This window comes from Ricinus communis, chromosome 5 (genome assembly GCF_019578655.1).
Source record: "Ricinus communis isolate WT05 ecotype wild-type chromosome 5, ASM1957865v1, whole genome shotgun sequence".
NCBI lineage: Eukaryota > Viridiplantae > Streptophyta > Magnoliopsida > Malpighiales > Euphorbiaceae > Ricinus > Ricinus communis.
The window spans coordinates 9921500-9942049 of NC_063260.1; the positions used below are offsets into that span (position 1 = coordinate 9921500).

The window sequence follows — 20550 nt, forward strand, 5'->3', positions numbered from 1 at the left end:
GTATTTCAAAGAATAGGATAAAAGCTTAAGATTTGAATTTAATTATTAAAATTGTACGGTTCTCAATGACCTATCTAAAACAAGAGAGGATCAAGATCCATCGCACTATTGGCAGTCATAGGCTTCGGTCCTTCACTACTACCCTTTTCTCCTTCCTGGTTTTCTATTAAACCTATGTTGTTTTCTTAATCATTTCAAACGCAGATAGAAGCCTGAAACACTGGAGATAAGAACTAAAAGGACAGAATTAAATGCGCATGACAGTATACAAGTTCAAGTCATGTTCTGACATAACTATAAGCAGATTTTCATTCACATGGACGAAAAATTTTGTAAATGGCATTTGGACGAAAATGTACTTTGAAACAATTGTTATCAGAACATTTCCTTTTTTCTTTTGTATTTACTATAGTAAACAAGCACTTTAACCTGCAATATTCACAAAGAGCTCTAACGTTTTAGTTTTCTTTCTTCTCCTGCTGTTGCTGGTTTCATCCACGACGCAAACCTTACAAGCAAAATCAAGTCGTTTCATCGAATACCATTGCCTATAAGTGCCAGAACAAAGAAATGCTTCAGTCAGAGTAGCAACATTTAAGTAAAACATGATATCCACTTTCGTTCCTTTGGCCTACTTTTTTGGTTTAAAAAGAAAGAAAAAAGAAATTGCTATAGAAAAGCAAGAACATATAATTTAGGCAATTCAACATCAAATGAACAGGTGACTTATTAAGTAGAAGAAACTTAAGGAATCGCATAGCAAATTGCTATAAAGCGACTAGAACAATACTACAGGAAAATCCTGAACACATATCCCCAGCAAAAGACGACAACGTAGCCATATCTCACTGCATCAAGGGTGTGATCTAACAACCTCTTCATTCCACTAAGAATGAACTAGAAGATTTCACATCTCGCTACTTCAGTTGTTCAGCTATCCAGAAAGTGAAGACGTCCAGTAAGTTACACATAATTATTATGAGCCTAATTAAATTCCTGAATGTATCAATTATTTCCAACTAACCCCAGCAGTTAATCAAGATTGACCTGCCAAAACGGCAACTAGTCTAATGCAACTTTTTGCTTGTTTAATTTCAATGAAAGGAAGACCTTGCAGGTCCCCTCATTTCCCCATTTTATTTTCTCCAATTATTATGCAAAAAACTATTCCAGATACAGTTGAAGCCATTACACATAAACCCAAAAGAAGCAAAGCAGTAAAGTGTTTATTGGGGAAAGAAACAAACAAATAAAAACAAAACATAACCTTTGGTTTTGGAAGAGAATAACAAATATGATATTGTATTGCTGATGGAGCACAAGTGACAGCAGCCATATTTCATGAAAGTGCAGCAAAAGATCAAACTATAAATAACAATACTACATTGTAAAGAAAATTATCAATTTTCCTTTTTGCTGCTAGGCAGCATATGCCTCAATAGGAAATGTGCGAGTGTGTGTGATGACTTCAAGGTGCAAAAAATAACAGTCAACCATCTCAAAATTGTTTTCTGTAAACCTCAACTGGGAGGATGCATTTTTTATAGCCCTAAAGGGAAGTATGATAACATTCACGCCCCCAATTTTACATACAGCAAATAGTAAAATCAGCACTTTAGAATTGAAGCCATCATCAGATATAAAAGAGGATTATGATATCAGAAGTCACTTCTGTAGCAAGTTAGCAACTAAAACCACCTAATTCATCATTATAATTTGACACATCATCTAAGTTTATCTAAGGTTACTAGCTCCACACATCATCTAAGGTGACTAGCTCCGCCTAAATGCATGGCACAGAATGATTTGTAAATGATACTTTTCATTGGAATTAAGCAACTTAATTGAGTTGAGGACAAGGAAAATGAAAATAATATACTGTGCACATAAGCTGAAGCTACCAAAGATGCACTAATTTTAAAACATCTCGGGTCAAATATTATCAGGCTGGAGTGCATATATGTCCTTTCTAACTAAGGAACATAACTAGTTGCAATCAGGTTCTGTATCTGACCCTCAAAAAACAATAGAAAAAAAAGAGCAATTTCCAGTTTTGAAGGAATGACTAACAAGTTTGGAGTAAGAGTGAAAGATGAAGTTTTCACAAAACACAAGGAAATGAGAGATATAATGGATCAAAAGTTCTTGACAGAAAAGGAGGGAAAAGCTTTTGCGCTTTGTACAGATAACAAGCTGTATGAGAACGGAGAAGAAAGCCAATATAAGACAAAGCGGGAGTTACCTTGCCACAGACTGGGCAGCTGTCACTTCTTTCCATCCACTCATAAATGCAACCAAGGTGGAAATGGTGAGAGCACTTTGTCACTATCTTAGGGTTCTCTGGAGTATATTCTGCACATGCAAAGGCAATAGGTAGTTTACTTACTTACAATGACAGCTCAAAACTCAAATATCTAGTGTCAGATAAAGCATATTAAACAGTTGATATCAACTAGCAGTTACAACCCAAAGCATTTAACCTACACTTGCTTGTTAATTGGTTTTAATTTCTTTTATTCAATTAGATTGCTCCCTTTTATTGAGAGATTCTCCCTTTTATTGAGAGATTTAGTTAGTAGTCCTAAGAGTTAGTTACTAGCTAGGAGGAGGAAAACACATTGCATTACCCTGCTCTTCAGGGCAACCAAGGAAACTTCCCCTTCTAAACACATGGTAACAAGGATGAGCCAAAATTTCATCACTCCTAGTTCAAGATGAGGGTGGTGGAGGGGAATTTTAACATGTGCATAAATCTTAACTTCTCGTTCATATACATACTAGCATCCATAGTAATTAAAGACGCGCTTGAGGCTCAAGGCGCACCAGGTGCATGCATTCGGCCTTAGATAGCCAAAAGCGGGCGTTGTTACAAAAGCAGCACCTTGATGTGCCTTGACTTCTATTCTAGGCGCTGTTGAGGCGTGCCTTCATATCAATTTTAATATACATCTTATCTGTTTTTAAAAAATAAATAAAGTAATGGACCTTTTTTCAGGTTTACAAAGAGCTTATAATAGGCCCTACTTCACCAAATCCTTTCAATAAAAAAGATGATTAAAAGAAAGGAAGAAATTGATTTTGAAGAAGATGATGGAGAATATGAAGAGACGAGGAAATTGGAAGTGATCAAATTGAATTTGATAATGATGATGATGAGATAATATTGATGTTGATGAGGATTAAAAGCGTTATGATAAGTGCTTTAAGAATTTTTTTTGCTTTAGTATTACTAAGATTGGGAACCCTATGTGTGTCTTGGATCTAGAAACTTTATTGTTAAGTTTTATGTGTGCTTTTTGTCATCACTATTCGTTTTGGGTACTAATACTTTTTCTTACTTTTTAACTTTTTTTATTTTGCCTTGTGTCTGTCAGGCGCACCTTGCACCTTATGCCTAGGCTCCAAGACCCCTTTGCACTTTTGTGCGCCTCACGCCTTTAATAACTATGCTAGCATCATGGTGAACTAGTTCCTGGTTTCCAATTAGTTAGTAGCCTCCAAGTTCAAAGAATTAATGAAACTCTTTCACCAAAAGAAGAAATGAAAAACAAAAATAAAAAGTTAGAACCATAGGTGTCACAGGTTAGTTCAGTAGCTAATTAAATGTTTTGCCTCCAAGACAATGGGCAGACATCACCGGGAAGACTTATCGTGATAACAAGATAGGTCAGTGACTGCAATGTCTATTAAAGCTAATTAAGAACTTTACCTTCAAGACATGTTGGACAGACATCCTCATCTTCCGATGATGAATAAACGTACCCAATTCCAACAGTTGATTTTGCTGACAAGAATTTCAGTGAGGATCTAGCACGCTGTTCTTTGGATCCTTCTTCACAACCAGATGCAGTCCATTTGTCTCCTGTACTCAAGGAATCAGAATCACCATGGTTATCACTTCTTAATGGTTCTGATTCCTCATGTGAATGACTTGAACCCTTCTCCCGTCTTGAAACCAAACCATCACGCTGCAAGTGAAAATATCGGGGATCGGCATCATAAGGCAAAGGCCTTGGAGGAGAACGATACATGTCAGAAAGAGAGTTGTCCAACGATGCCGAAGAAGTAATAGAAGCTGCCCCCTGAATGGAAGAAGGGACAGAAAGCACCTCCCCTCTTCGAAATAATGAGGCATACTACAAATAATGAGAAAAACAAAAAGAAAAAAGAGAAAGACAACGGTACTCCATTAGAAAGGATATAAGCAGGATAATTCTCAGTGCTACATAACATAAGTACAAAGACTATGCATATCAACCTGCAATTCCCAATAGCAGTCCTTTTTATCCATGCAAGGAAAAAATAGAATAAACTATTAATTCTTCGCAAAGATGATACTTTACGATGGAATCGGACCTATATGAAGATTTTTCATAGATGATATATTATCCCAGAAAAGAGATAAGCTATCAAATATGACCCATTTAATCCAAAAACATTTATTATCATTTCATTTTGTATTTCTATGGTAATAAAAAACCAATAGCAAAACAAAGGTGCAGTCCTAAAACCTGGCAACAGCTATTTTTAGTTATCAAAAAGTAGCCACTAGTGATCCTATTCCATCTAAATTGGTATACAAGCCCGGTAGTTTACATTGCTCCACATAATCATACATCCCCCAAAGCGTGAAGCGTATAACAGCTCGTTTTTTACTTTCACAATCTCATTCAAGTATCAATTTACGAGAGAACTCATTCAAGTGCATATGAAAATTCTTTCCTCCCTCATGGATCAGTAGCAACTTTCCTACACATCTTCTTCCTCCCGAGCCTCATTAGTCCAAGAAGAGAAAAAATGCGGCAGGGATTGCCATATTGTAAATTCAGTGGATATGCTATGCTTAGCTAATGCAAACATGAATTGAATAAAGGATCACTCATGTATGCACACACGAAAAGATATCCTTGATAGTGTCATCTTTCAATTACATTCTTAGTCAAGATATGAGTTTATAATATTTAAACGAGGGATAATAATAATAATAATAATAATAATAACAACATTGAAACATACCACATGTAGAAAATTCTGGACAAAGCAACTAAGACACATGCAGTTTCTGTAGACAGAACTGTTAGGATTTATATAATCCTCAAAGTCCTCCGCATGCAAACAGCAACAAACAGCACCCATGGTGTCAGCTCCAATCTCTTTATTTCAGTCAATGCCCCTTGCAATAATTCTCCACTCTCACCAGTAAGTCTTACTGTCAATAAGCATCAAAAAGTACAGTCTTGAATAAGTATATCAATAGAGAATGAGAGGAATCTTAGCTCGCAGAAGTTCCATTGCCAATGCGAATTAATACCCTCTCTCTCTCTCTTATTTAAGTGCCAATAGCCCCTTTTCTGAATTTGATTAAACAATCATCATTATCACCTGAAAGTTTATGTCCATAACATAATTCAGAAAGATCCACTAAATAGATATCACTAAAGCATATTAATGAACTAAAGCATCATATGAAGCAAAAATGATATGATCAAGGTCGATGAACTTTAGAACTGACATCCATTATTGACCAATTCAGGATATTATACCAAGACCAATATAAAATCTCTTAACTAAACTGACCGACTATTATAATAATATATCATGATTATATAAAATTCTTAATAAAATTAATAACTGTTAGCTGCAATTGGGTCCTCCTGGTTCTTACAAAAGTTACAGTCTTTATTCATTTTTCTCATGAAATTTACTATTTATATCCTTGATTGTGACTTGCCTTCAAAAATAAGGAAAAGGGTTCTTTCCTTTAGTTTAAGTAAGATTACAACAACAACAACAAAAAAATTGAATTTGAACAATTAAACCAACCAAAGCAATTACATTTCTGTTTGTTCAGAAACAAAATCATATAAAGGAATCCAGAAAAAAGGTGCATGAAAATGAAAAAAAAAAAAAAAAAAACCTCGAAAACCCAGAAAGGAAAATGAATGGATCATCAAGATTATGTGGATTCTGAGCTAAAAAGATGATAAATTAGACAAATAGAAGTACCTGCAGAGAGCTGAGAGGAGTGGGAATTAAACGAGAGAGAGAGAGAGAGAGAGAAATAAAATGATCAATAGGCAGACAGATAATAAGAGTAAATATAATTTGTGAAATGGAGAAATAGAGAAGCTAAAAATCGGAGAGGACAGAACGAAGAAATCTGAAAATCGGATTTTATTTTTATGTATCGGCGAGAAAAGCTATGAATGCCCGAAATTAAAGCTGCCGTCTCTCTCTCTTTCTTTCTTTGGTGGTGGGTGATAGAATAAAATCCACTTTCAACTTTACTTTTCAAATTATGAATAAGTTGGAACAAAGTTTAAGATATATTGATATTTTTGTTTTATATAATTATTGTTATTATTATTATTATTCTCTTATAATAATAGTTTTATTTATATTTAATGTAATACATACAAATAAAGAATCTCGTACTCGTCAAGAAAAAATTAAAAAATTGTGAAACTGAGTTCAATGCTCACATTCTAGCTTTGTTCGTCCTATACATTGTTTCAAAGAAAAGCTTTGTTCATATAATAATAATAATAATAATAATAATAAAATGGTGCCATTGATAGAACAAAAATAATGTTTTCTTTAGTGGTAATATGTTTGGACAAAATTGGAAAACCCCCACTGTATCAAACTCGAAAAATGCAAATCTTAAGAATTAATTATATATATTCCTTAAATTTTTTATTAATTTCATAATTACAAATTATTTAAGCTTGTTTTTTATTAAATTTCTTCTGTGAATATTTATTTGATTTTTGTGGGGATTGTGACCGGTGAGAAACTAAAGTTATTACATTTACATTCTGTTTTGTCCTAAAGAATTATACAACAACCTCTCTCCCTCCAACCTTGGGGGCAGGCTCATGAAACATTTGGGCCCAATTAACATTTTAGTGGTTACAATAATTTAGCACAAAAGTTGGTAAGTTGTCGGTGTTAATAATGATGAATTTTGTAGTTGTTTTTAGCTCAGGAGTTTCTCTTATTTATTTGTTTTGTATGAGTTGATGTAATGATGCAAATTGTGAAAATGAATAGATATTGTGTTCAATATTCTTATTGCTCCAGGAAAAAAATATAATTAATTTAAAAATAACTCATTTAGTATTGAGTTTGAACCGTAAAATTTCAAATTTAAAAATTTGAACTCCAATAATAGTGATTAATTATAAAAAAGAAAAAACATCATTACTATTAATAGATGATATTACTCGAGGAGTTTAGTGATCATAAATTTAATTATAGTTAGTAGTTCTATATTCTTTCACAAGTCTTTCTAGTAACTAAAAAGAATAGAGGGCAATTGGCCTGAGTTCTTGCTTTGACAATGGCCACCTTGACTGTGTCTATGCCTAGTGGCTGTATTCAAAACATGTTTTGATGAATGTTTCCAATAAAAGTGTGAAAGAAAGAGTCCCTTTTGATGCTTTTACGGGAAGTATTTGTTTATGTTTGAGCAAGGTCAGACCATTTCAATGCATTAATATGTGTAAAAACAAATGAAGACGTAAGTTTTACTCAATTCAATTAGCCATTAGCATTAGCAAATAAAGTTTAGAAAGTTTGTTTAATTGCCACCCATTAATGACTCATTATATTCTATTATTCATACAGCACTATATAATATAAAAGAATCATTTTTTCACTCATCATAAAAATAAAAATTCATTTAATGTGAAACAAAATACTTGAAATCATAATCTCTCTCTTCAATTAAACCACAATAAATATATGTAAGTTTATTTTTTATTTATACGCTAAAAACCACTTCTTTTATAGATATAAAAATGCACTTAAATACTTGTTCTTTATTTGTTTATTCAAAATTAGTCTAATATGTTGGCTTTAAGAGTAATAAAAGGACTAACTAATATTAGTAAGTAAATTGGTTGATTCGACTGCAAAATAAAAGCCCTAATAATAGAGCTGGCCTTGTGTCCTGTGAAGCCCAAGTTCAAGCCCAGTTAGAATAAATGGTCTGTGTCCAGATAAATTCGAGTCCAGTTGGCAGACCTGTGCTATGGCCTTCGATCCATCTCTATCCCACACATCCAAATAAAATAAGTCGGACTAGATAAGGACTGTTAGACCGGATCTAAACTGACATAATTACCAGATAACTGTTTAGAAATATTTTAAAATTAATAAAAAATATCTATAGAAATACTCTGCAAATAAAATCGAATAGATTTATTTCAATCTAAATAATTAGATATATTAAGTTTATGTTCTAACACAACAATTAATTTTTTATTTTCTATATTAAAAAATCAACCTAATAATAGAATGAATAACTACAACACCGCTGTAATTCTTTGAAAAATCAAACATGTCATAAACTAGATCTCATACTGAATAGATGTTGATCCAAATAGGTGGAGGAATGTGTTGTGAAAGTTGAGGTGAACAAATGGATGCAAAAAGAACCAAATTACTGTGACATACACATTCTCACCCGTCGGCGCTTGGCATTGTAGCATATTTCTTATGGTGGCGCGTGTGGGTCACAGACTAGGCTTCCAGCGATGAAACTCCAGATGAAGGCCGATCAGCGGCTGGTGCTTCCTTTGGTCTGGGCGGTGAGAGAAATAAATATCCAAAACATTCTAATACTCTACTGTTTGTAATTTGCAAAATTTCAAAGATATAGGCGTTGATGCTCTAATATCGTATAAACTAAACTCTAATATTCAATGTAATAATTAATTCCTTGTTTCTTCATCAATAATTGTTACATCTATATATAAAAGTTATATCTTTAATAAAGGAATTCAAATCAAATACTAACTCCTAACTAAATTCTTAATTATTCTCATATTATGTATAGTTGTACACTCCTAATTAATATAAAATAAGTGTAACACTTATAAATCACATACATTTATGTTAATGTCTAATTCACTTAACTATTTTTGCCAAAAAGATGGGCATTAGACTATTTTATTACTATAATCAATTTATGCTAATGACTAACTTTTTATTCACATATTCTATTTCCATCTCTAAATATAATTGAAATACAAGTAATGAGAAAATTTAAAAAATTATTCTTAAAAAGTGTTACAAAAGTTTATAATCCTCAAATAATATAATTTCACTTTCAATCATTTAATTAATTTTAATTTTTTTCTCTATTTTCTTTCATAACAATTATCCTAAGATTTTTAATCTAATTTTTATATATTTCTTTGTTTGATTTCATAGAAAAAGTCCAATTTTATATTTTAATTAAGAATTTGTATATATATCTAAATGACTTATATATACATATATCCATATTAATATCTAATTCACATAAGTATTTTATTCATATAAAATGTGTTTCGTCCAAAGGATAATGCACTATACTATTTTATTATTATAATAAATATATATGTTAATGACTTTTTTTATTCATATATTCTACTTACATTTTCAAATATAATTGAAGTATAAGTAAGTAACAAAATTGAAAAGAAAATTATTTCCAAAATAGTGTTATAAAAATTTATAATCCTCAAACAATGGAATTTTTCAATCTGAAAAAAAATTTAATTATTTACTTATTTAGATTAAAAATCTCTTTTTTATATAAAGCAATTTGAATTTCATATTTTTATATATAAGTTCATATTTGTATCTAAATAATTTATTTTTAATACTACTGCAAATGTAGAAATTAGTTTTAATTCACCTAAATATTTTATTTATGTAAAACGACATACTCAAGGAGCAAGCATTGGGCTAATTTAAAAATATTTTATTATATAAATAAAAATATTATTTTTAATGATTTCATATAGATTTTATTTTTATATAAATATTTACAAAAGTGTAAATTTTTAAAAATAAAAATAGTATTATTCACGTATTAAAATATTTTCATAATTAAAATTAAAATAGTAAATTTTAAATTATAATATATTGCCTGTATTAAAAGAGATTTACCTTTTAGTTAATAAACAAATTTAGCATATAGACAAAAACATTATCTTTTGGTAATAAATAGATTTACTATACTTTTATTTATTAAAAGAATAATATAAAATTAATTAATTTGTTAAATTTGTGATAAATTCATAAATCTGAATATATATTTAACTTTGAAAAATTAAATAAAATGAACTAATAGAAGAATAATTGTTTAAGACAGTGTTAGAAGGGAATATTGCTAATACTCCTCTAAATTAGAAATAATTAATTCTCTATTTTAATTTATTTTACTCTTTAGTTAATTTGTTGTTAATAAAATAAAAAGAAGAGAAATAAATAAATAAAGAGAATATAACTAAAAAAAATATGATTTATCTTAAGAACTATTTAAAAATTACACTTTTTATCTTTAAATATAGCGACTCTTTAATTATTTAAAAAAAAGAGATGAATAAAAAAATCTTTTAAAAACTTAATTTTCACTTATATTTTGTATAACAGAAAGAAGTATGATTTTGGATGCTCTAAAGCCTAAAAATTGGTGGGAGAGGGACATAGCATCAGATAATACCCATGGCATTTGAAAGAGGAAAAATTGAAAAAGAGAAAAAGAAAAGAAAAATCATAAAAGTAGGACCAAAAGTGGATTGCAAATTGATGATACGTCAATAATAGAGACACACAGCACAGGCAGACACAAGTAAACAAATGATGCACCAATTTTGAGCGGGTCCTCCATTTTGAAATCTTATTTTTCACTCTTCACTCTCTCTGCAACCAAAACCAAAAACCATAACCAAAACCTTCTCTTTGTCTGCCTGGTGTTTTCACTTTAGGATTTTAGTCAATTAATACAACATCAACACAAGCTTGTCTATGTTGTAGTACTATTTGCCGGCCACGCATAACTATAACCTACCCACAATTTGTCAGATCTATTTGTTTCCTCTCTCTCTCTCTATCTCTATGTTTTATTTCTCATAGCCAAACAACCCATTTTTCAGAATTTCTGACATGATAGACCCTTGAATCCTAACATAAACCCTAGATTGATTCAATTTGCAGACTCACTAAGCTTAAACAGCCTGCTTTCAATATTAGGGTTTAGTTTGGGTAAAATGCGAATCTGGCGATAGTTATTCGTTGTGTGTAAAATTTGAAGAAAATCTGGAAAATTATTTACAATGCAGAGCTCAACAAGCTCGGTGGTGTCACAACCTGAGGCCATATTAGAGTGGCTACAAAAAGAAATGGGGTATAGGCCATTAGGACCATACAATGCTTCCACGAACAAATCTCAATTGCCTTCAATTGATGCGATTCGAAAGATTTGTCGTGGGAATATGATACCCATTTGGAGTTTTTTGATAAAGAGAGTGAAATCTGAGAAAACTGTAGAGAGTATAAGGAAGAATATTCTGGTGCATGGTAGCAGTGGTGGTGTTGAAAGTGGCAATTTGGTGAATTTGGGGAAAGAGGAGGGTGGTGGTAGGATTAAAGGAGGAGGGGGAGCGAGGAGGAAGGAAAAGGTTGCTGTTGTTGTTGGGGAGAGTTCAAGTTCGAGTGCAGTAGATAGTAGGGAGATGGCTTTACAAGAGAGGGAACTGGCAGCAAAGGAAGTTGAGAGGTTGAGGAATATTGTTAGGAGGCAAAGGAAGGATTTAAGAGCCAGAATGATGGAAGTTTCGAGAGAGGAGGCTGAGAGGAAGAGAATGGTTGATGAGCGCGCAAAGAACAGGTTTGGCTTTTAAGACATTTTGCTCTAATGTTTAAATAATTTGCTTTATCCAAAGTTGGTTTACATGTTTAAGAAAGATTGTTTTGCGAGTGTTTTGAGTTTTTTAATTTATTATCGGTAAATTTGCTTGTTTGAAAATGTGAGGAGTGAAGGACTGCAAAATTTTTTGTATAATATGGATTTCATTGGTTTAAAGGGGAATTATAAAAATTTTGCATCTAGTGGCTAGATCTTCTATTTCTAGGCTCATAAATTTACGTTTTCAATGTTGATAAAAAGGGTTCGAGAGGTTCTATTGAAGGCTTGATGCTGTATTTGGCTTCAATTAGCATTATTTTAATTGTTACCATTGCATTATTTTAATGAAGCAAGATTTATCCTGATGATGATGGTGCATTTGCATATTGGTCTTACCAATTTGCTTTCAACACAATTTTATTCTGTTGAAATGGTTTCCAACTACCATGGATTTGTAGATTTAAAAATTAACAACGACCACATCTTATCAAACTGCCATGGCTCACATTGGGTTCTAGAAATAGTTATTTCTTTCATTTTGCTAAGGTCAATTTAGATACTATTCCAATTTGGGTATTATACTTGGTTGTTTTGATATTAAGAAAAAAATTGTATTGCTTGGATGTCTGCAATGGTCCTTACTTTTATATCAAATGACCATCTCATTTTTCTTCTAATGTGAATCTAGTTATTGAACTTCTATATGATGTTATTCTTGCTAGTCATGGAGGACTGGACGTTAGAAATGATGCTTAGTTATTTTGTTTTATGGACTAAGAATCACTGGGAAACATTCAGACAATGATGTAATTATGCATCCCTTGGTTTAGGATTGATGTATGCTTAGTGCTGCTGCAGGCATAAGCAAGTGATGTTGGAGGCTTATGATCAGCAATGTGATGAAGCTGCAAAAATATTTGCAGAGTATCATAAGCGTCTTTGTCACTATGTTAATCAAGCAAGAGATGCTCAAAGGTCAAGTTTTGACTCTTCTGTTGAAGTATCTAGCAGCTTCACTGCAAACAGTGAGAAGGAGGCTGTCTACTCTACTGTCAAGGGTACTAAATCTGCAGGTGATGTTATCCTTATCGAAACCACTAGGGAAAGAAATATCCGGAAGGCATGCGAATCTCTCTCAGTTCATATGATTGAGAGAATACGCAACTCTTTTCCAGCTTATGAAGGAAGTGGCATTCATTTGAATCCTCAACTAGAAGCAGCCAAGTTGAGCATTGAATTTGATGGCGAATTACCTGATGAGATTAGAACTGTCATTTTGAGTTGTTTGAAGAATCCTCCTCAATTACTTCAGGCAATTACCACATACACTTTACGGCTGAAAACTCTCATTTCTAGAGAAATAGAGAAAATTGATGTTAGAGCTGATGCAGAAAATTTAAGGTATTGTTAGTTTTGTTGTCAATTCTTGCTAAGATCATTCTTTTTTCTGTCAAATTTCTACTTGATTGTATAACTAGGGTTATATAACTTCCAATGTTTGCTTATTACTACTAAGTTTCTTCGAGCTGTTGTTTGTTGATGACATTGCCGCTCACCATACTGTTGCTACATTTTACTGTTGAATGTAAAATAGAATAATTGGTAGGATTCAAATATGTTTTAGATACTGACCTACTAAATAGTTTGAAGACAAAGCTGAATTCATCCAATTATCAGGACCATCTTATTTATATTAGCATGTGTGTAAAATAAGTTCTTTGTTGTGAGATGATTTACTTAGTTATTTGCATTAAACCATAGTGGTAGTCATTAAATAACTTGTCCTTTTCTTTAAATGTTTTTAATTCTTAAAATTTTAATTTTTATGATGACATGTATCCTTGGGGCACTATCTATGTTTTTATAGGTAATATGTTGTTGACACCTCTGTGCTGCAGTAATAGAGTTGTGGGCAACTTCCTTTTTATGAGAGCTTGATGATCATACATTCTACTAATTAAAGAGGAAGGTGAAGCTGAAACTTAACCTTTATGTGTGCTTGAAACCATCCACTGTGCATGGGCACGTGTATCTGGGTCAATGTCTACTTATGTTAATGGGTGGTGTCAATCAAATATCTGAAAAAAACTAGGTTCTTATGTCATTATAAACAAAATTTAATCTACATTATCCCAATGATCTAGCATACTTACCTTGCCTATTATACTTGTTTTATTTACATTCAATATCTATGAATAGATATGGTGTTGCTTTCTTAACTTTAGCAGTATATCTTACCATATTAATTACTGTGAATTTCTTTATCAGATACAAGTATGAGAACAATCGAGTAATAGATATTTCTTCTCCTGACCCGAGCTCGCCATTAAACTATCAACTTTATGGCAATGGAAAGATTGGAACAGACATGCCCTCTAAAGGAACTCAGAATCAACTTCTTGAACGACAGGTTTTCTTCCTTTCTTGATTGTAGCTTTTGCATATTTTTAGGTCCTTTAATGCTCTACTACTTCTAAAAGTAGTCCGTGCTTTGTATCTTCTTCTAATGTTTCTTCCCTGGTACCTTTTAAGTTTTTATTATTAGTGAAGTTAATAACTTTGGTTATCAAACTCATGCCTCTTTGTTGTGAAAGGGCATGAGCTGGTTATTTTGCTTTTTATGTTTCCTTTATTCACATATTGCGTGTGCGTGTATGCACTTTTGTAAAATCTGCTCACCCTTATCTTTATGAGGATGTCTAGTTGATATTTGTTTCCATTGTTTGCAGAAAGCACATGTTCAACAATTTTTAGCTACTGAAGATGCAATTAATAAAGCTGCAGAAGCTAGGGATACATGTCAAAAACTCATAAAACGCTTGCATGGAAGTGGTGATGTAGTCTCGTCACATTCACTTGGTGTTGGAGGTACATCACAGAACATTGGCAGTCTCAGGCAATTCGAGGTAGTTTCTGAACCTAATTTGTGAATGTATTTACTTTATGAATTTATTCTGTGCTCTGATGTTTTCTTATTTAAACCTTTTTCCTTGTCTTGAATTTTGATTACAATGGGGAGCATTTTATATGGTTTCATTACCCTCGCCTAGTGAGTAGTGGTCTGATAACATGTGGTCCTTTCTCCTCATGATGACAAGTGTTTCATATGGCTTTATTACCCTTGCATACTGGGTACAGTATCTGACTTGTTTGGTCTAAGAAGTGGTGCATTCTCCTCACCTTCATTCCTGTTTGTCTTAAATAAAGTGTAATCAGCATCTTCATTGGATTGATCATTGTGAATCTCATCCCTATATCTTTTTAACCATTTTGGTTGAATGGGCACGAATTTGACAGCTAAATGTTAAACAATTTTGTGCTTTCTGTAGCGTGATAATCTGTTATAACATTCCTAATTACATGCTTGCTCTATTTTGGAAGGGGTATTGTTTAGGATTTGATCTGCATGGAATCAACAAAACTCATGACTGCTCATTATACATTTGATATTAAAAATACTCATTTGATGCTACAGAAAACTTTTTCTCCAACATAGCAGCTGGCTGTTGCTATCCAAAATTCATAATTCTAATGATATGGATTGTAAACAATTGGAAGAACAACTTCTTTAAAATCTTATTGGTAGTTATAAAATAAAAAAATTGTAATTATTTCTTCTTCGACCTCCTTTTAGTTATTGAGTTTATTTTCACTAATAACATTATATTTCTGGCATTCAAATCCTGGTTCTGTCCATGTGATAGAACTGCTTGCACTTCTCCAAAACTTTCATGTTATCATAGGTAATTCATGGAGATTAGCACATTAAATTGAAGAAAATTAATTATTCAGTGCAGTTAGGCTAAAACTATGGCTAATGCTAATATAATTTTAATTAAACGGAATATTGATGTATGGATGTAGAAGTACTTCTGGATATCATTACCTTTCGTCTGTGTTTGCTGTATCTATCTTATGCTAAAGTTGGCACTTTATAAGTGCATTTACTGATCATAATGTACCCCCATAACTGTGGCTTAATAAATCTCTCCATTTCTTTCATGCAGTTGGAGGTTTGGGCCAAGGAGAGAGAAGCTGCTGGACTGAGGGCAAGCCTGAATACCTTGATGTCTGAAATCCAACGGTTGAATAAATTATGTGCAGAGAGGAAAGAGGCTGAGGATTCTTTAAGAAAGAAGTGGAAGAAAATTGAAGAGTTTGATGCACGCAGATCTGAACTTGAAGCCATATATACTGCTTTACTGAAGGCTAACATGGTAACATATCATATCTTTGTAATTTCTAATTAGACATAATGTGGCCAATGTCTAGCATTGAATTGGTAATTGTTGGTTCATGTGTTGTTTGGAATTTTTAAGAAGCTTGGCATATGTTGTCAGTTGTTATTCTGGTATTAAATAAAAACTAAGATTTCTCTCCAAGTTATAGGAGTGAGGAGGACACGGACAATATGTAGAATTTGTTGAGGGAAGATATTAAAGAAGTTAGCTATACATGCAGATCTTAAGAGAGTGGAATGGAGGAAAAGATCCATCTGCTGTACCTTAACTATATTTAGACAAAGACAAATACCTATTTTTAGTAGAGAAGAATGTGGGCATAAACAGAATTCAACTTGTGAATCATAAACTTCCCTCATTCTTAAGTTTTATGCTTCTATGATTATGGAAAACCTCGAGCGTGTGACTAATTAGTAGTTAGTTACAGTCAACAAACTGCGTCCTACATTTTTGCAGCCCTATGGCCTAGACTACATGCATGAAACTAGAAAGTGCATGTGTTTGACTTTAGCTTTCAGCTTTGGGTTGCTCTAGTATTTGAAGGTGTCTAATTCAATCCACAGTGTGGAGAAGACCATGTAATATGCAAATGTTGTGCTTTTCCATTCAAGAGTCTGAGGAAAAGGTGTTTTGCAGTTTGACACACACTACAGTAGCAGCCTAGTACAATCCTAAAGGTCAATTTGCTGACAATATTAATGTTCAGACAATAATCATTTTTTGTTTCTCAATTATAAATATATGTAGGAGAGTTACATGGCATCTTTTTTTTAAAATTTTCTCAAATTGGTGTTATGCCTTTCGGGGTTGTATTGCATCAAGGTTGGAGAAGTGCTTCTCCAACCTCATTTTTATTTTATTTTATTTCTTAAGTTTTGAAAATTGCTTTTGCAAAAAGCAGGTAAATTGATGTTTTTCCCAAAAGCAGGTTTTAGAAAAACAGTTTATAAAAAATCAAAAAGATCAATATATCAAATCAAAAAAATTCTAAATCTACTTTTTCAACACCCAACAGCATCTCAAACACAACCTTCTTTAAGTTCACTGTCTTTTGAGTCCAAATAGACTCTGAAATATTGAAGTTAATTGGGGAAGTCAGCTATTCATATAGTTCATTCATCTCGCTTTTAGGACGCAGCTGCATTTTGGAATCAACAGCCGTTGGCTGCAAGGGAATATGCATCAAGTACTATCATTCCAGCATGTAAAGTTGTTGCAGATATTGCGAACAATGCAAAAGATCTTATTGATAAAGAGGTTAATGCTTTCTCTCGAAGTCCTGATAATAGCCTATACATGCTTCCTTCAACTCCTCAGGTTAGTAAAAATGCTATCATACTATGCTGTTGGATTCTAAGCATTTACTGTGATCAGAAAGAAACTATTGTGTTCTCCCTGTGCTGTCGATTCTTAGTTTAATAGATTACGAAACCATAACCCCTTTGGCACATTAATTGTTGTTGATGTTGGTTCTGTTTTTCTTGTCTCAAATATCTCATTAGTGAATTATGCTTTTTGATACTATTTATTTATTTGTCTATCTACTTTTATCAGGCACTTTTGGAGGCTATGGGTTCTACTGGATCTACAGGACCTGAAGCTGTTGCTGCTGCTGAGAAAAGTGCTGCTTTATTGACAGCAAGAGCTGGTGCTAGGGATCCATCGGCTATTCCTTCTATATGCCGTGTATCTGCTGCCCTTCAGTATCCTGCTGGTAAGTTTCTTTTCACCTTAGGATGATAGATGCATGGCTATCTTTTGGAATTTTTGGCAGGGGTTCAAGTGTGATTGCGGAGATTGGAACATATTTATCTTTTTATGTTTCCACCAGAATACTGATGATGATCTGTTTAATGGCTTGATATATATGTGTGTTTGTGTGTATATATATATTTTATTTCATTTAATGAAGGTTATTCATTTACAATCAGGTCTGGAGGGTTCTGATGCTGGTTTAGCATCGGTGTTGGAATCCCTGGAGTTCTGCTTGAAACTTCGCGGCTCTGAAGCTAGCATATTGGAGGACTTGGCAAAAGCAATCAATCTTGTCCATATACGTCAGGATCTTGTTGAAAGTGGCCATGCATTGTTGAATCATGCATACCGTTCTCAACAAGAATATGAAAGGTAAAGCTGAATGTGGTCAAGTATGTTACTCTATGGTTATGTCCTTACCAAGTCATTAACTTTTTACTAAAAATTCTTTACATTGTTGAAGCCATATGTTTTCCCTTCTTTATTGACTTGGAAATCTATTCTAAATTGTGTAGTAACTGATATAATCTTTCTATATACTTTTGTGTACCTTTATAAGCTTATCAGCTACCGATTTTGCATGCAGGACTACAAAATATTGTCTGAGTTTGGCGTCTGAGCATGAGAAAATGGTCACAGATAAATGGTTGCCTGAACTTAAAACAGCAGTTTTGAATGCTCAGAAGTGCTTGGAAGAATGCCAATACGTGAGGGGTTTGGTGAGTAACCATCATAATCAAAAGCTATTGAATTATTCATTGCACCAGTTTGATGGTATTAATTTTACAGAAAAGAGACTCAAAAATATAAAAGTAAATGAGAGTTGGTCTGGGCTTATAAATATATTCTGTTGCATACTAGTCATGAAATTTCAGTTAGTTCTATAAGCTAAATTTGGCAAGTATCGAACACGCTTGGGGAATTGATTGTTATACATTTCATAGTTTATGCTTTAACTTGAGAGTGCTTTACTTTTTCCGCAAAGTGCTTTAACACATTTTTTCACTAGACTGATCCCTTTTGCTCTTTTGTTCTTCTCAATTTGTAAGATATTGACAACTGAAGATGAATATCATTTTCCTTTGTTTAGTGATCGGCTGTTGTGGATTCAGTTATCCACTTCCAATCTTTTAAAATTAATCAACATTGTTTTATGTTTTTCTTTTTCGTTATTGTGCTGCATTGCCATGTTAGCCACTGCATATTAATAAATTGAAAAAATTGGCTGCAATGCAACTACACAATTTAAGTTGGGTGAGATATGTTCATAAATTTGATGGTTACCTCTAGCTTTGCATTGATGTGATCTGGCTTCATAGAAACTTGTAAGCCTATTTTAGATTGGTATATAGGAAGCTCGACGCTGTATTGTGAAATAAGTCATATAATGTGGATGTCAAAGCAAGAAGAGGAAAGTTCCTAAAGCCAAAATTTGATAGGTGGGAGCTTCCTGGTATGGTATATGCACTTTTAAAATTGTTTTTTGTTATCTTTGATGAATAATAAACAAGATGCTGCTAAATGACATTATTCTTTCTGTAGTATGTTTGTGCTGCTGTCGCACATGCTTTAATAAGAATGATGAATATTTTAACAGTCAATGTAAATGTGAAACCAATTTCAGGAGCTATAGGGAAAAAATGTAAATTAATGCATAGAAATTTGGATGGGTCAAGTTTGCATAACAGTAGTTGATGTATATAAATATTTCACTTTTGTTTCTTAGTATCAGTTCCCCATTGCGTCAAAGCCTTCTATTGCCTTCTATTGCGCTTAAAGGTGCTTGTTAGGTTTAAATATATATGCAACAGTAATTGGTACAGGTTTTCTGGTTTTGAGTTTGGGGCAAAATCTGTGTTTCCACTTTTTTTTGTCAATCCATTTCCATTTTTTTTCACTGATTTTGCATTGGATTGGTTTGATGGTCAAAATTTAAGAACACCTTACTTGTATTAGTTTGATCTTTTTCTCTTTTATTTTCTTATCAATTCTCAAATTATTTATCAAGTCGTCCGGTACATTTTACTGCAGCTTGATGCATGGTGGGAACAACCAGCATCTACTGTTGTTGACTGGGTTACTGTCGATGGGCAAAATGTTGCTGCTTGGCATAATCATGTGAAGCAACTCCTTGCATTTTATGATAAAGAACTCCTGTGAAAAAGATAAGAGAACCAGCGCTACGGATTTTTCCTTAAGATTTCCTCGTTTGTCTCCACATCTTGCCACGGTTATGCTGATATTTAAAATGACCTGAACTGGAGTTCTGTTTGTGCATGGGATACACTTGGCGATGCAAGTGAAGATATCTTTGAGGGTATCCATGTATTTGGCATGCAAGGCGAAAGGAGATGGTCAAAATCCTTTTGCATGGTTGGAGAAGTTCTATTAGGGATGCATGTCGATTGGTGTAGAAGGTAGCGGGCAATGAGGTGAGGGTCTGCACTATTTGAAGTTAGATATTCACGATTGATTCTTTTACCCCTTTTTTTAATTTTAACTTTGTACAGAATGGATCTTTAAAGTAAATTCCTTCCTGTATACTAGGCTGTTTATTGTTCTTCAGTTGCGAGTGGGTTTCTTATGCAATCTTGTTACATGTTCAAGGCTTTTGAATAATGCCATTATCAGGTTTGTAATTGTAGCAAATTTGTATTTGTAGCTTATTCTGCACCGCTCATATTTTTTTTTTTTATATTTTTTTTTTCTCCTTGATAATTTATTTTGTCCATCAGATAAAAATAAAATTCAAAGTAGTAAAATTCATAAATACAGTCGCGGTTAGAGAAATTGTAGTAAGAATTTTTTATTACTTTAATAAAATTATAAAATTAGCTTTAAAAATTATTATAAATTTTGTAATTATTTCTT

The 20550-nt window shown here is 32.8% G+C and overlaps 2 protein-coding genes across 4 annotated transcripts; one reads left to right on the plus strand and one right to left on the minus strand.

Annotated features, from left to right (window-relative positions):
• Positions 1 to 266: 266 nt before the first annotated feature.
• Positions 267 to 6300, minus strand: LOC107261786 (E3 ubiquitin-protein ligase At3g02290-like). Of its 3 annotated transcripts, XM_015723437.3 has the most exons (6): positions 6007 to 6300; positions 5312 to 5382; positions 5017 to 5209; positions 3710 to 4136; positions 2243 to 2352; positions 267 to 548 (listed from the first exon to the last, which is right to left on the minus strand). In XM_015723437.3, exons 3-6 carry the CDS (start codon positions 5134 to 5136, stop codon positions 522 to 524), a joined length of 684 nt encoding a protein of 227 aa, XP_015578923.1. In that variant the 5' UTR covers positions 5137 to 5209; positions 5312 to 5382; positions 6007 to 6300; the 3' UTR covers positions 267 to 521. The 3 variants fall into 3 exon arrangements, with proteins under 3 accessions (XP_015578923.1, XP_015578925.1, XP_015578922.1); XM_015723439.3 differs by lacking the exon at positions 5312 to 5382; XM_015723436.3 differs by having other exon boundaries at positions 5017 to 5382.
• A 4039-nt stretch (positions 6301 to 10339) lies between these two features.
• On the plus strand, positions 10340 to 20345 carry LOC8276957 (AUGMIN subunit 5). Its single transcript, XM_002525878.4, has 10 exons — positions 10340 to 11665; positions 12542 to 13084; positions 13952 to 14093; positions 14413 to 14589; positions 15691 to 15900; positions 17056 to 17241; positions 17479 to 17638; positions 17856 to 18051; positions 18266 to 18398; positions 19711 to 20345. The coding sequence occupies exons 1-10, from the start codon at positions 11112 to 11114 to the stop codon at positions 19837 to 19839; spliced, it is 2430 nt and encodes an 809-aa protein (XP_002525924.1). The 5' UTR covers positions 10340 to 11111; the 3' UTR covers positions 19840 to 20345.
• Positions 20346 to 20550: the final 205 nt, after the last annotated feature.